We start from the raw sequence: 12,500 nt of genomic DNA, 5'->3' as shown, positions 1-12,500 counted from the left end.
ACATAAATAAATCAATCAATGCATAACTAAATAAATAAATGAATAAATAAATAAATACAAAATAAATAAATAAATAAATAAATACATAAATAAATAAATAAAAGCATAACTAAATAAGTAAATGCATAAATAAATAAATAAATACATACATACATGAATAAATAAATCAATAAATAAATGGTTGCAAACTCCACCACTGAATGTAAAGTCATAGAAAATTCACTTTAGGTCATGAAAAAGTCACAGAAAAGTTTTAAAAGTTTTTTTTTTGTCAGTGAAAAAAAAGCGTTTGATTTTTAAAACTGGTGAAGTCTTTGTTTTGGTCTGTGGTTCTATTTGAACTTTGGCAATGAGACTGAAAAAAAAAAAAAAAAAAAAAGAACAACAGAACTATGAACGAAGAATGAACTCGGAACAGTTTGGTGACGTGGAGCAGATGAAGCGTCGGCCGTTTGGTTTTAGACCCGCGGGTGGAACTTTTACAGAAAATGTGCTGATGCAGAAAAGTGTGTGACAGAGTTTTTGTTAACAGCAGATGTCATGACGACGACGCGAATGCAGAAGTGGGTAAAGATCAGAAAAGAACGAGAAGTAGAAGTGTGTGAAGTGAAGCGAGACGGGACAGTTTCCTGAGTCGCTCTTTCGTTTTTCTCGTGTTATTTATTTGACCAAAATTTGACCTTATTTGGCGCGAAACTAAACTGAACTAAACCTGAGTTCACAGGTTTTCAGGTTTTCTCTGTCGTCAAAACAAACAAAAATCAGAAAATCAGACACTGAGCAAAGCCAAGACTAAACTCAAAACTAGGATCAAAACTAGATCCTCATTTTTGTTAAGAACCGAAACTGAAAAAGTCACAATGACAGAAAAAAGAATTTCCTGAAAGTGTTTAGAACGACTGGACTAGTGTAGACCCACTGACCTGGTGTAGACCTGGTTTAGACCTGGTTTAGTCCTGGTTTAGACCTGGTTTAGACCTGGTTTAGTCCTGGTTTAGTCCTGGTTTAGACCTGGTTTAGACCTGGTTTAGACCTGGTTTAGACCTGGTTTAGTCCTGGTTTAGTCCTGGTTTATGGTTTAGACCTGGTTTAGTCCTGGTTTAGACCTGGTTTAGACCTCCTGGTTTAGACCTGGTTTAGACCTGGTTTAGTCCTGGTTTTAGTCCTGGTTTAGACCTGGTTTAGACCTGGTTTAGTCCTGGTTTACCTGGTTTAGACCTGGTTTAGACCTGGTTTAGTCCTGGTTTAGACCTGGTTTAGTCCTGGTTTAGACCTGGTTTAGACCTGGTTTAGAGTCCCTGGTTTAGACCTGGTTTAGTTTAGTCCTGGTTTAGTCCTGGTTTAGTAGACCTGGTTTAGACCTGGTTTAGACCTGGTTTAGACCTGGTTTAGTCCTGGTTTAGATTCCTGGTTTAGACCTGGTTTTAGTCCTGGTTTAGTCCTGGTTCCTGGTTTAGTCCTGGTTTAGACCTGGTTTAGGACCTGGTTTAGTCCTGGTTTATTCCTCCTGGTTTAGACCTGGTTTAGACCTGGTTTAGACCTGGTTTAGTCCTGGTTTAGTCCTGTTTTGTTTAGACCTGGTCTAGTCCTGGTTTAGTCCTGGTTTAGACCTGGTTTAGACCTGGTTTAGTCCTGGTTTAGTCCTGGTTTAGTCCCTGGTCCTATGTGTCCCTCAGTGGTCCAGGACTAAACTAAACCCAGACTCTGAGCTTCTGAGATCTGACAGAATCAGACTTTGACAAACCGGTGCGACCACACGTGATCGACACGTCACACACACAAATCCTGAGTCGGTGATTGTGTGTGTGTGTGTGTGTGTGTGTGTGTGTGTGTGTGTGTGTGTGTGTGTGTGTGTGTGTGTGTGTGTCCAGGACGCTGCGGCGTTGGCGACGGCACCGAGGCGACAGAGCGAGAAAATGAGGCCCGATCATCAGGAACCCAAAGAAGAGCCCCACGACACTGAGTCCCCATAAGTCCCCATAAGTCCCCATAAGTCACAGGAGTTGTTGTGTGGTGTTGTAGTTGTTGTGTGGGGGTTTTGTTGTCGGTCTGTTTTTGTCTGCAGGATCGTGGAACTTGGATTAACATCACACAACGAGCTGCTCCTCGTTTAACCCCGTCCCACTTCACATTTGAACAAATCTGTGTGTCGTTTGTTCAGTCGTTTTTCAATATAAAACCAAAAATAAGAAAACACAAAAACAACAGTTTTCTTCATTATTTGTCTCCAAAACCAAAATGAAAAAACAGAAAATGATTCGTTTTTTCAGTTTTTTATTTTGTGTTAAAATGAAAAATGGAAAAAACTGATAACGACCGTTTCACATTTATGTGACTTCAGTGACTGAACCAGGACTGATCCAGGTCCGGGTCCAGACCGGGACCAGAGCGAGACTGAGACCGGAACTGAGACCGAGACCAGGCTGAGACCAGACCAGGACCATACTGGGACCAGACTGGGACCAGACTGGGACTAGACCAGGACTGAAACTGGGACCAGACTGGGACTGAGACCAGGACTGAAACCGAGACCAGGCCGGGATCAGACCGGGACCAGACCGGGACTGAGACCGGGACTGATACCGGGACCAGACCAGGACTGAAACTGGGACCAGACCGGGACCAGACCGGGACCAGAGTGGGACCAGACCGGGACCAGACCGGGACCAGACTGGGACCAGACCAGGACCAGAGTGGGACCAGAGTGGGGCCAGACCGGGACTGAGACTGAGACCAGACCGGAGGTTCAGAGCCCAGGGCAGAGCCGGAGCTCGAAGCTGAGGCTCAGAGTCAAAGCTCGGAGTCCAGTCTGGTCCCGGTCTGGTCCCCGGTCTGGTCCCGGTCTGGTCCCACTCTGGTCCCACTCTGGTCCCGGTCTGGTCCCGGTCTGGTCCCAGTTTCAGTCCCGCTCTGGTCCCGGTCTGGTCCTGCTCTGGTCCTGGCGGTCTGGTCCGGTCTGGTCCCCTGGTCCCGGTCTGGTCCCGGTCTGGTCTGCTCTGGTCCCGGTCTGGTCCCGGTCTGGTCCCGGTCTGGTCCTGCTCTGGTCTCGTAAACGGGAAACGGTCGTTCTCCGTTTTTTTTCCATTTTTCATTTTAACACAAAATAAAAAAAACTGAAAAAACGAATCTTTATCTGTTTTTTTCATTTTAGTTTTGGAGACAAATAATGAAGAAAACTGTTTGTTTTTTTTTCATTTTCTTATTTTTGGTTTTATTTTGAAAAACAAATGAATAAACGACGCACAGATTTTAACTCCGTTTTATCCAAGATCCTTTTTTCCTTTTTAATTCATTTGAACCTTTGTGATAAACATTTCTCTTTTGATTCTGTGTTTCCTTGTTGATGCTGCAGTGGATCTTTCCTCTTGATTTTAAATTCAGCTTTTAAATCACATTTTTTATCAATAATCGAAGCACAAGAAGCACAACATCAAACTGAATCAAGTTTTAAAAATGTGTTAGAAGTGTAGAAGAACACGCTGATATTTAATGTGGAAAAGAACGTTTTATCGTCCAAAGAAAGAGGTTGTTTTTGTTTTTGGTCATGGTGGTATCGGTATCGGTATCGGTATCGAGTCTTTTTGTAGTTGTTTCATCCTGAATCGGCCGACGTCCTCGCGTCGCGTCTTTCCTCTTTCAACATCTGACCACAGATGAGAGAGTTTTTGGTTTTATTTAGACTCTGCGGTGACGTCGCGATGGGGAGGCTCTACATGTGTGTGTGTGTGTGAGGGTTCAGCGGTTACCACGGCGACACCGGCACACACACACACACACACACACACACACACACACACACACACACACACACGGACCAAAAAAAGAACATTCAGTTTCCTGTTCAGGTGTTGAATTTGACGAGGTGCGAGTGACTCACGCAGAGACCAGAACTAAACCAGAACTAAACCAGAACTAAACCAGAACTAAACCAGGAACTAAACCAGAACTAAACCAGAACTAAACCAGAACTAAACCAGAACTTAAACCAGAACTAAACCAGGTACTAAACCAGAACTAAACCAGAACTAAACCAGGAACTAAACCAGAACTAAACCAGAACTAAACCAGGACTAAACCAGAACTAAACCAGAACTAAACCAGAACTAAACCAGGAACTAAACCAGAACTAAACCAGGACTAAACCAGAACTAAACCAGACTAAACCAGAACTAAACCAGAACTAAACCAGAACTAAACCAGAACTAAACCAGAACTAAACCAGGACTAAACCAGAACTAAACCAGAACTAAACCAGAACTAAACCAGGACTAAACCAGAACTAAACCAGAACTAAACCAGAACTAAACCAGAACTAAACCAGAACTAAACCAGAACTAAACCAGAACTAAACCAGAACTAAACCAGGAAACTAAACCAGAACTAAACCAGAACTAAACCAGAACTAAACCAGAACTAAACCAGGACTAAACCAGGAACTAAACCAGGACTAAACCAGAGAACTAAACCAGAACTAAACCAGGAACTAAACCAGGACTAAACCAGTCTAAACCAGAACTAAACCAGAACTAAACCAGAACTAAACCAGAACTAAACCAACTAAACCAGGAACTAAACCAGGAACTAAACCAGAACTAAACCAGAACTAAACCAGAACTAAACCAGGACTAAACCAGGAACTAAACCAGAACTAACTAAACCAGGACTAAACCAGAACTAAACCAGAACTAAACCAGGAACTAAACCAGAACTAAACCAGACTAAACCAACTAAACCAGAACTAAACCAGAACTAAACCAGGACTAAACCAGAACTAAACCAGACTAAACCAGAACTAAACCAGAACTAGAACTAAACCAGGACTAAACCAGAACTAAACCAGACTAAACCAGACTAAACCAGAACTAAACCAGGACTAAACCAGAACTAAACCAGAACTAAACCAGAACTAAACCAGAACTAAACCAGGACTAAACCAGAACTAAACCAGAACTAAACCAGAACTAAACCAGAACTAAACCAGGACTAAACCAGAACTAAACCAGAACTAAACCAGAACTAAACCAGAACTAAACCAGAACTAAACCAGAACTAAACCAGAACTAAACCAGACTAAACCAGAACTAAACTAAACCAGGACCTGACTAAACCAGAACTAAACCAGGACTAAACCAGAACTAAACCAGGCACATTCTGTCCTCTGACCTGTGTTCTGATGTGATGTAATCCCCTACAGATTACAGATTACAGATTACTCACCCCAAATGTAGTTTGTAACAGAATCCATTAAATTACTTAAGTGAGTAATGTAATCTGATTACTTTGGATTACTTCATATTATCGTGTTTTTGAAAACTACATGAACGAACCAACCACATCCTGAAAAATGATGTTTGTTCTATTTAAATTAATCTGTTTAGACCTGGTTAGGTTTGTTCCTGGTTTAGTCCTGGTTTACTGGAGTCCTGGTTTAGTCCTGGTTTAGTCCTGGTTTAGTCCTGGTTTAGTCTGGTTTTAGTCCTGGTTTTAGACCTGGTTTAACCTGGTTTAGTCCTGGTTTAAGTCCTGGTTTAGACCTGGTTTAGTCCTGGTTTAGTCCTGGTTTAGTCCTGGTTATCCTGGTTCCTGGTTTTAGTCCTGGTTTTAGTCCTGGTTTAGTCCTGGTTTACTGGTTTAGTTCTGGTTTGAGACCTGGTTTAGTCCTGGTTTAGATCCTGGTTTAGTTCCTGGTTTTTAGTTTTCCTGGTTTAGTCCTGGTTTAGACCTGGTTTAGTCCTGGTTTAGTTCCTGGTTTGGTTTAGTTCCTGGTTTAGACCTGGTTTAGTCCTGGTTTAGTCCTGGTTTAGACCTGGTTTAGTCCTGGTTTAGTCTGGTTTTAGTTCTGGTTTAGACCTGGTTTAGTCCTGGTTTAGTCCTGGTTTAGTCCGTTTACCTGGTTTAGTCCTGGTTTAGTCCTGGTTTAGTCTGGTTTTAGTAGTCCTGGTTTAGTCTGGTTTAGTCCTGGTTTATCCCCTGGTTTAGTCCTGGTTTAGTCCTGGTTTAGTCCTGGTTTAGTTCTGTTTAGTCCTGGTTTAGTCCTGGTTTAGTCCTGGTTTAGTCCTGGTTTAGTCCTGGTTTAGTCTGGTTAGTTCTGGTTTAGACCTGTTTAGTCCTGGTTTAGTCCTGGTTTAGTCCTGGTTTAGTTCTGGTTTAGTCCTGGTTAGTCCTGTTTAGTTTTTTAGTTCTGGTTTAGTCCGGTTTAGATCTGGTTTTAGTCCTGGTTTAGTCCTGTTTAGTCCTGGTTTAGACCTGGTTTAGTCCTGGTTTAGTCCTGGTTTAGTCCTGACCTGGTTTAGTTCTGGTTTTAACTGGTTTAGACCTGGTTTTAGTCCTGGTTTAGTCCTGGTTAGTCCTGGTTTAGTCCTGGTTTAGTTCTGGTTTAGTCCTGGTTTAGTCCTGGTTTATTAGTCCTGGTTTAGTTCCTGGTTTAGTCCTGGTTTAGTCCTGGTTTTAGTCCTGGTTTAGTTCTGGTTTAGACCTGGTTTAGTCCTGGTTTTAGACCTGGTTTAGTCCTGGTTTAGTCCTGGTTTTAGTTCTGGTTTAGTCCTGGTTTAGTCCTGGTTTAGTCCTGGTTTAGTCCTGGTTTAGACCTGGTTTAGTCCTGGTTTAGTCCTGGTTTAGTTTTCCTGGTTTAGTCCTGGTTTAGACCTGGTTTAGTCCTGGTTTAGTCCTGGTTTAGACCTGGTTTAGTCCTGGTTTAGACCTGGTTTTCCTGGTTTAGTCCTGGTTAGTCCTGGTTTAGTCCTGGTTTAGTTCTGGTTTAGTCCCTGTTTAGTCCTGTTTAGTCCTGGTTTAGACCTGGTTTAGTCCTGGTTTAGTCCTGGTTTAGACCTGGTTTAGACCTGGTTTAGTCCTGGTTTAGACCTGGTTTTAGTCCTGGTTTAGTCCTGGTTTAGACCTGTTTAGTCCTGGTTTAGTCCTGGTTTAGTCCTGGTTTAGTCCTGGTTTAGTCCTGGTAGTTTAGTCCTGGTTTTTAGACCTGGTTTAGTCCTGGTTTAGTCCTGGTTTAGACCTGGTTTTAGTCCTGGTTTAGTCCTGGTTTAGACCTGGTTTAGTCCTGGTTTAGACCTGGTTTTAGTCCTGGTTTTAGTCCTGTTTTAGTCCTGGTTTAGACCTGGTTTAGTCCTGGTTTAGACCTGGTTTAGTCCTGGTTTAGTCCTGGTTTAGACCTGGTTTAGACCTGGTTTAGTCCTGGTTTAGTCCTGGTTTTAGTCCTGGTTTAGACCTGGTTTTAGTCCTGGTTTAGTCCTGGTTTAGACCTGGTTTAGTCCTTGGTTTAGTCCTGGTTTAGACCTGGTTTTAGTCCTGGTTTAGACCTGGTTTAGTCTTGGTTTAGTCCTGGTTTAGTCCTGGTTTAGTCCTGGTTTAGTCCTGGTTTAGTCCTGGTTTAGTTCTGGTTTAGTCCTGGTTTAGTCCTGGTTTAGTTCTCTGTTTAATCCATTTATTTGAACAAAGTAACTGTAATCCAATTCCCACTCACTGAAACAGTAACTGTAACTGAATACAGTTACTCATCATTTGTACTCTGATTACTCTGGTACTTGTAATACATGTGTTTTTGTTTTTTTTCTTTCACACACGTTTAACCGCACGAGTTCTTTCTGTTCCACCTGGTGATGTCATCGTGTGGTGATACAGGAAGTGCTCCACTGTGTTTTTAAACTCCACACTTCACCTTCACCTGGATCCTTGTTTTTTCAGTCAGAAACACTCGACCAAAATGTAAAAAAAACTCTTAAATCTGTCGGAAAATGTCTTAAAAATGAAGAAAGGAAATGTTTATCTTCAAATAAACGACGTCTAGACGAGAACGAAGCGTCTCAGAACGAGTGAGTCCATCATAAAACACGAAGAACCTGATAGAAAGTTTGAAAAGTTTAAAAGTTTGAAAGTTTGAAAGTTTGAAAGTTTGAAAGTTTAAAAGTTTGAAAGTTTAAAAGTTTAAAAGTTTGAAAGTTTGAAAGTTTGAAAGTTTGAAAGTTTAAAAGTTTGAAAGTTTGAAAGTTTGAAAGTTTTGAAAGTTTGAAAGTTTGAAAGTTTGAAAGTTTGAAAGTTTGAAAGTTTTGAAAGTTTGAAAGTTTGAAAAGTTTAAAAGTTTGAAAGTTTGAAAGTTTTAAAAGTTTGAAAGTTTGAAAGTTTGAAAGTTTGAAAGTTTAAAAGTTTGAAAGTTTAAAAGTTTAAAAGTTTGAAAGTTTGAAAGTTTAAAAAGTTTTAAAAGTTTGAAAGTTTGAAAGTTTGAAAGTTTGAAAGTTTAAAAGTTTAAAAGTTTGAAAGTTTGAAAGTTTGAAAGTTTAAAAGTTTGAAAGTTTAAAATCTTGCTCAGGTCAGAGACGTTTGGCGCAGTTTTTCGACTCGACTAAAGAGAAAAGGAGACGTTCACTTGAAAAGTTCATGACGTCACGAGCAGCGTCGTTGAGTAACAGATTACAAGTACCAGAGTAATCAGAGTACAAATGATGAGTAACTGTATTCAGTTACAGTTACTGTTTCAGTGAGTGGGAATTGGATTACAGTTACTTTGTTCAAATAAATGGATTACACAGAGAACTAAACCAGGACTAAACCAGGACTAAACCAGGACTAAACCAGGACTAAACCAGGACTAAACCAGAACTAAACCAAGACTAAACCAGGTCTAAACCAGGACTAAACCCAGGACTAAACCAGGACTAAACCAGGACTAAACCAGGACTAAACCAAGACTAAACCAGGTCTAAACCAGGACTAAACCAGGACTAAACCAGGACTAAACCAAGGACTAAACCAGGTCTAAACCAGGACTAAACCAGGACTAAACCAGGTCTAAACCAGGACTAAACCAGGGACTAAACCAGGACTAAACCAGGTCTAAACCAGGTCTAAACCAGGACTAAACCAGGACTAAACCAGGTCTAAACCAGGACTAAACCAGGACTAAACCAGGACTAAACCAGGTCTAAACCAGGACTAAACCAGGTCTAAACCAGGACTAAACCAGGACTAAACCAGGGACTAAACCAGAACTAAACCAGGTCTAAACCAGGAACTAAACCAGGTCTAAACCAGGACTAAACCAGGACTAAACCAGGTCTAAACCAGGACTAAAACAGGATTTAAACAGGACTAAACCAGGAACTAAACCAGGACTAAACAGGTCTAAACCAGGACTAAACCAGGACTAAACCTGGGACTAAACCAGGACTAAACTGGGACTAAACCAGGACTAAACCAGGTCTAAACCAGGACTAAACCAGGACTAAACTGGGACTAAACCAGGACTAAACTGGGACTAAACCAGGACTAAACCAGGTCTAAACCAGGACTAAACCAGGACTAAACCAGGACTAAACCAGACTAAACCAGGACTAAACTAGGTCTAAACCAGGACTAAACTGGGACTAAACTGGGACTAAACCAGGACTAAACCAGGTCTAAACCAGGACTAAACCAGGTCTAAACCAGGGACTAAACCAGGACTAAACCAGGACTAAACCAGGTCTAAACCAGGACTAAACCAGGTCTAAACCAGGTCTAAACCAGGACTAAACCAGGTCTAAACCAGGACTAAAACAGGATTTAACAGGACTAAACCAGGACTAAACCAGAACTAAACCAGGACTAAACTAGGTCTAAACCGGGACTAAACTGGGACTAAACTGGGACTAAACCAGGACTAAACCAGGTCTAAACCAGGACTAAACCAGGACTAAAACAGGATTTAACAGGACTAAACCAGGACTAAACCAGGTCTAAAACCAGGACTAAACCAGGACTAAACCAGGACTAAACCAGGTCTAAACCAGATCTAAACCAGGTCTAAACTAGATCTAAACCAGGTCTAAACCAGGTCTAAACTAGATCTAAACCAGGTCTAAACTAGATCTAAACCAGGTCTAAACCAGGTCTAAACTAGATCTAAACCAGGTCTAAACCAGGTCTAAACTAGATCTAAACCAGGTCTAAACTAGATCTAAACCAGGTCTAAACCAGGTCTAAACCAGGACTAAACCAGGACTAAACCAAGACTAAACCAGGACTAAACCAGAACTAAACCAGGACTAAACCAGGTCTAAACCAGACTAAACCAGGACTAAACCAGAACTAAACCAGGACTAAACCAAGACTAAACCAGGACTAAACCAGGACTAAATCAGGTCTAAACCAGAACTAAATCCTGCTGTGTGGACGTGTTTCTTCGTCTTTTATCAATAATATTTTTAATTTGGTTCAGTAAAGTTTGGACTTTTTATTTTCTTTTATCAGATAAAACTTCTTATGTGAAGATTTCCTCGTCTTTGTTTCTCTACAGCAAATCAAGTAATCCAAAGTAATCAGATTACATTACTCACTTTAAGTCATTTAATGGATTCTGTTACAAACTACATTTGGTGTGAGTAATCTGTAATCTGTAGGGGATTACATTTTCCCGACACTGCACACGAGGTGGAGCAGAGCGTTTGGGGTTTTGTAGATGTAACAGACTCAGAATAATAATCAAGATTTACTGACACAAACGCAGCCGCGGCTCCGAGCGCGAGGAGCAACAGCAGAACGGCAGAACTGTGAGTTGTGAGGACTCGTACCTTGGTGCCAGATCCACCTGTTGATGCAGACGAAGATGAGGCAGATGAAGGTGGAGAGCAGGAGGACCATGAGGACCACCCAGAGCCAGAGGTACTCCCTGAGCAGAGAGGCCATCCCCCCCGTCTGAGCGAGCGCACACGCACACACACACACACACACACACAGGCCACGCACACACACACACACACCCACACACACACACACACACACACACACACACAGGCCACGCCCACCACCCACACCCACACACACACACACACACACCCACACGCCCACACACACACACACACACACACACACACACACCCACAGGCCACGCCCCACACACACACACACACACACACACCCCACAGGCCACGCCACACCACCACACACACACACACACACACACACACCCACGGGCCACGCCCAACACCCACACACACACACACACACACACACACACACACACACACAGGCCACGCCCACCACCCACAAACACACACACACACCCACGGCCACGCCCACACACCACACACACACACACACCCACGGCCACGCCCACACACACACACCACGCCCAACACACACACACACACACACACACACCACACGGCCACCCAACACCCACACACCACACACCCACGGGCACGCCACACCCACACACACACACACACACCCACGGGCACGCCCAACACCCACAACACACACACACCACGGGCACCCCACAAACACACACACACACACCCACGGCCGGGCGACGCCCAACACCCACAACACACACACACACCCACGGGCGACGCCCAACACCCCACACACACACACCCACGGGCGACGCCCACACCACCACACACACACACCCACGGGCGACGCCCAACACCCACACACACACACACACACACACACCCACGGGCGACGCCCAACACCCACAAACACACACACACCCACGGGCGACGCCCAACACCCACACACACACACACATCCACGGGCCACGCCCAACACCCACAAACACACACCCACGGGCCACGCCCAACACCCACCCACACCCACGGGCGACGCCAACACCCACAACACACCAACACCCACAAACACACACACACACCCACGGGTCACGCCCAAACACCCACAACCACGCCAACCCCAACACCCACACACACACACACCCACGGGCCACGCCCAACACCCACACACACACACCCACGGGCGACGCCCCAACACCCACACACTCATCCACCCACGACCTGTAAAATGTTACATCTTTTGGGACACTCTATTTATACATGTACTGTGTGTGTCTCTGTGTGTGTGTATATCTTATGTGTGTGTGTGTCTCTGTGTATGTGTATATCTTATGTGTGTGTGTGTATATCTTATGTGTGTGTGTGTATATCTTATGTGTGTGTGTGTGTGTGTATATCTTGTGTGTGTATGTGTTGTGTGTGTGTCTCTGTGTGTGTGTATATCTTATGTGTGTATGTGTATATCTTATGTGTGTGTGTGTATATCTTATGTGTGTGTGTTTGTGTGTGCGCGTGCAGAGGAGCTGAAGCGTCAGATGGCGGCGCTGGAGCAGTCTCAGTCGCAGTTGTCGTCGGTGCAGACGCAGCTGGAGCAGGCGCAGACGGAGCTGGAGCAGGCGCGCGCCGAGATGGAGACCATCAAAGCCGTCGCCACCGTGTCCGAGAACACCAAACAGGAAGCCATCGACCAGGTCCGGCAGCAGTGGCAGGAGGAGGTGGCGTCTCTGCAGGCCATCATGAAAGGTACTTCATTTTCACGGATTTGTGGGACGCTGGAGTGTTTTTGGGGGGGCACCAGAATATTTTTGCGGGCCCGGAGTGTTTTTGCGGGACGCCAGGGTGTTTTGTGGGACGCCAGAGTGTTTTTGTTTGCCGCCGGAGTGTTTTGTGGGGTCGCCGGAGTGTTTTGTGGGGTCGCCGGAATGTTTTGTGGGCCGCCGG

General features: G+C 44.0%; 2 protein-coding genes across 2 annotated transcripts in view; one reads left to right on the top strand and one right to left on the bottom strand.

Annotated features, from left to right (window-relative positions):
* LOC110175132 (ring-infected erythrocyte surface antigen-like) overlaps window positions 1-10,718 on the bottom strand; it is a 20,970-nt gene extending 10,252 nt beyond the window's left edge. Inside the window, exon 1 of the mRNA XM_055148998.1 lies at window positions 10,560-10,718. Coding sequence (XP_055004973.1) covers window positions 10,560-10,674 — 115 coding nt within the window. The 5' untranslated portion in view covers window positions 10,675-10,718. The remainder of the gene's footprint in view (window positions 1-10,559) is intronic.
* A 1,355-nt stretch (window positions 10,719-12,073) lies between these two features.
* Window positions 12,074-12,500, top strand: part of rabep1 (rabaptin, RAB GTPase binding effector protein 1) — a gene marked incomplete at its 5' end in the record, with an annotated part of 37,526 nt that continues 37,099 nt past the window's right edge. The window contains one exon of the mRNA XM_055148975.1: window positions 12,074-12,302. Within this exon, the coding sequence (XP_055004950.1) occupies window positions 12,074-12,302 (229 nt within the window). The remainder of the gene's footprint in view (window positions 12,303-12,500) is intronic.

This window comes from Boleophthalmus pectinirostris, unplaced genomic scaffold (assembly GCF_026225935.1).
Source record: "Boleophthalmus pectinirostris isolate CB_2022bp ecotype Guang Dong unplaced genomic scaffold, ASM2622593v1 HiC_scaffold_12, whole genome shotgun sequence".
NCBI lineage: Eukaryota > Metazoa > Chordata > Actinopteri > Gobiiformes > Gobiidae > Boleophthalmus > Boleophthalmus pectinirostris.
Note: the sequence above shows the minus strand (reverse complement) of the source record. Positions and strands in the feature narration are given on the sequence as shown.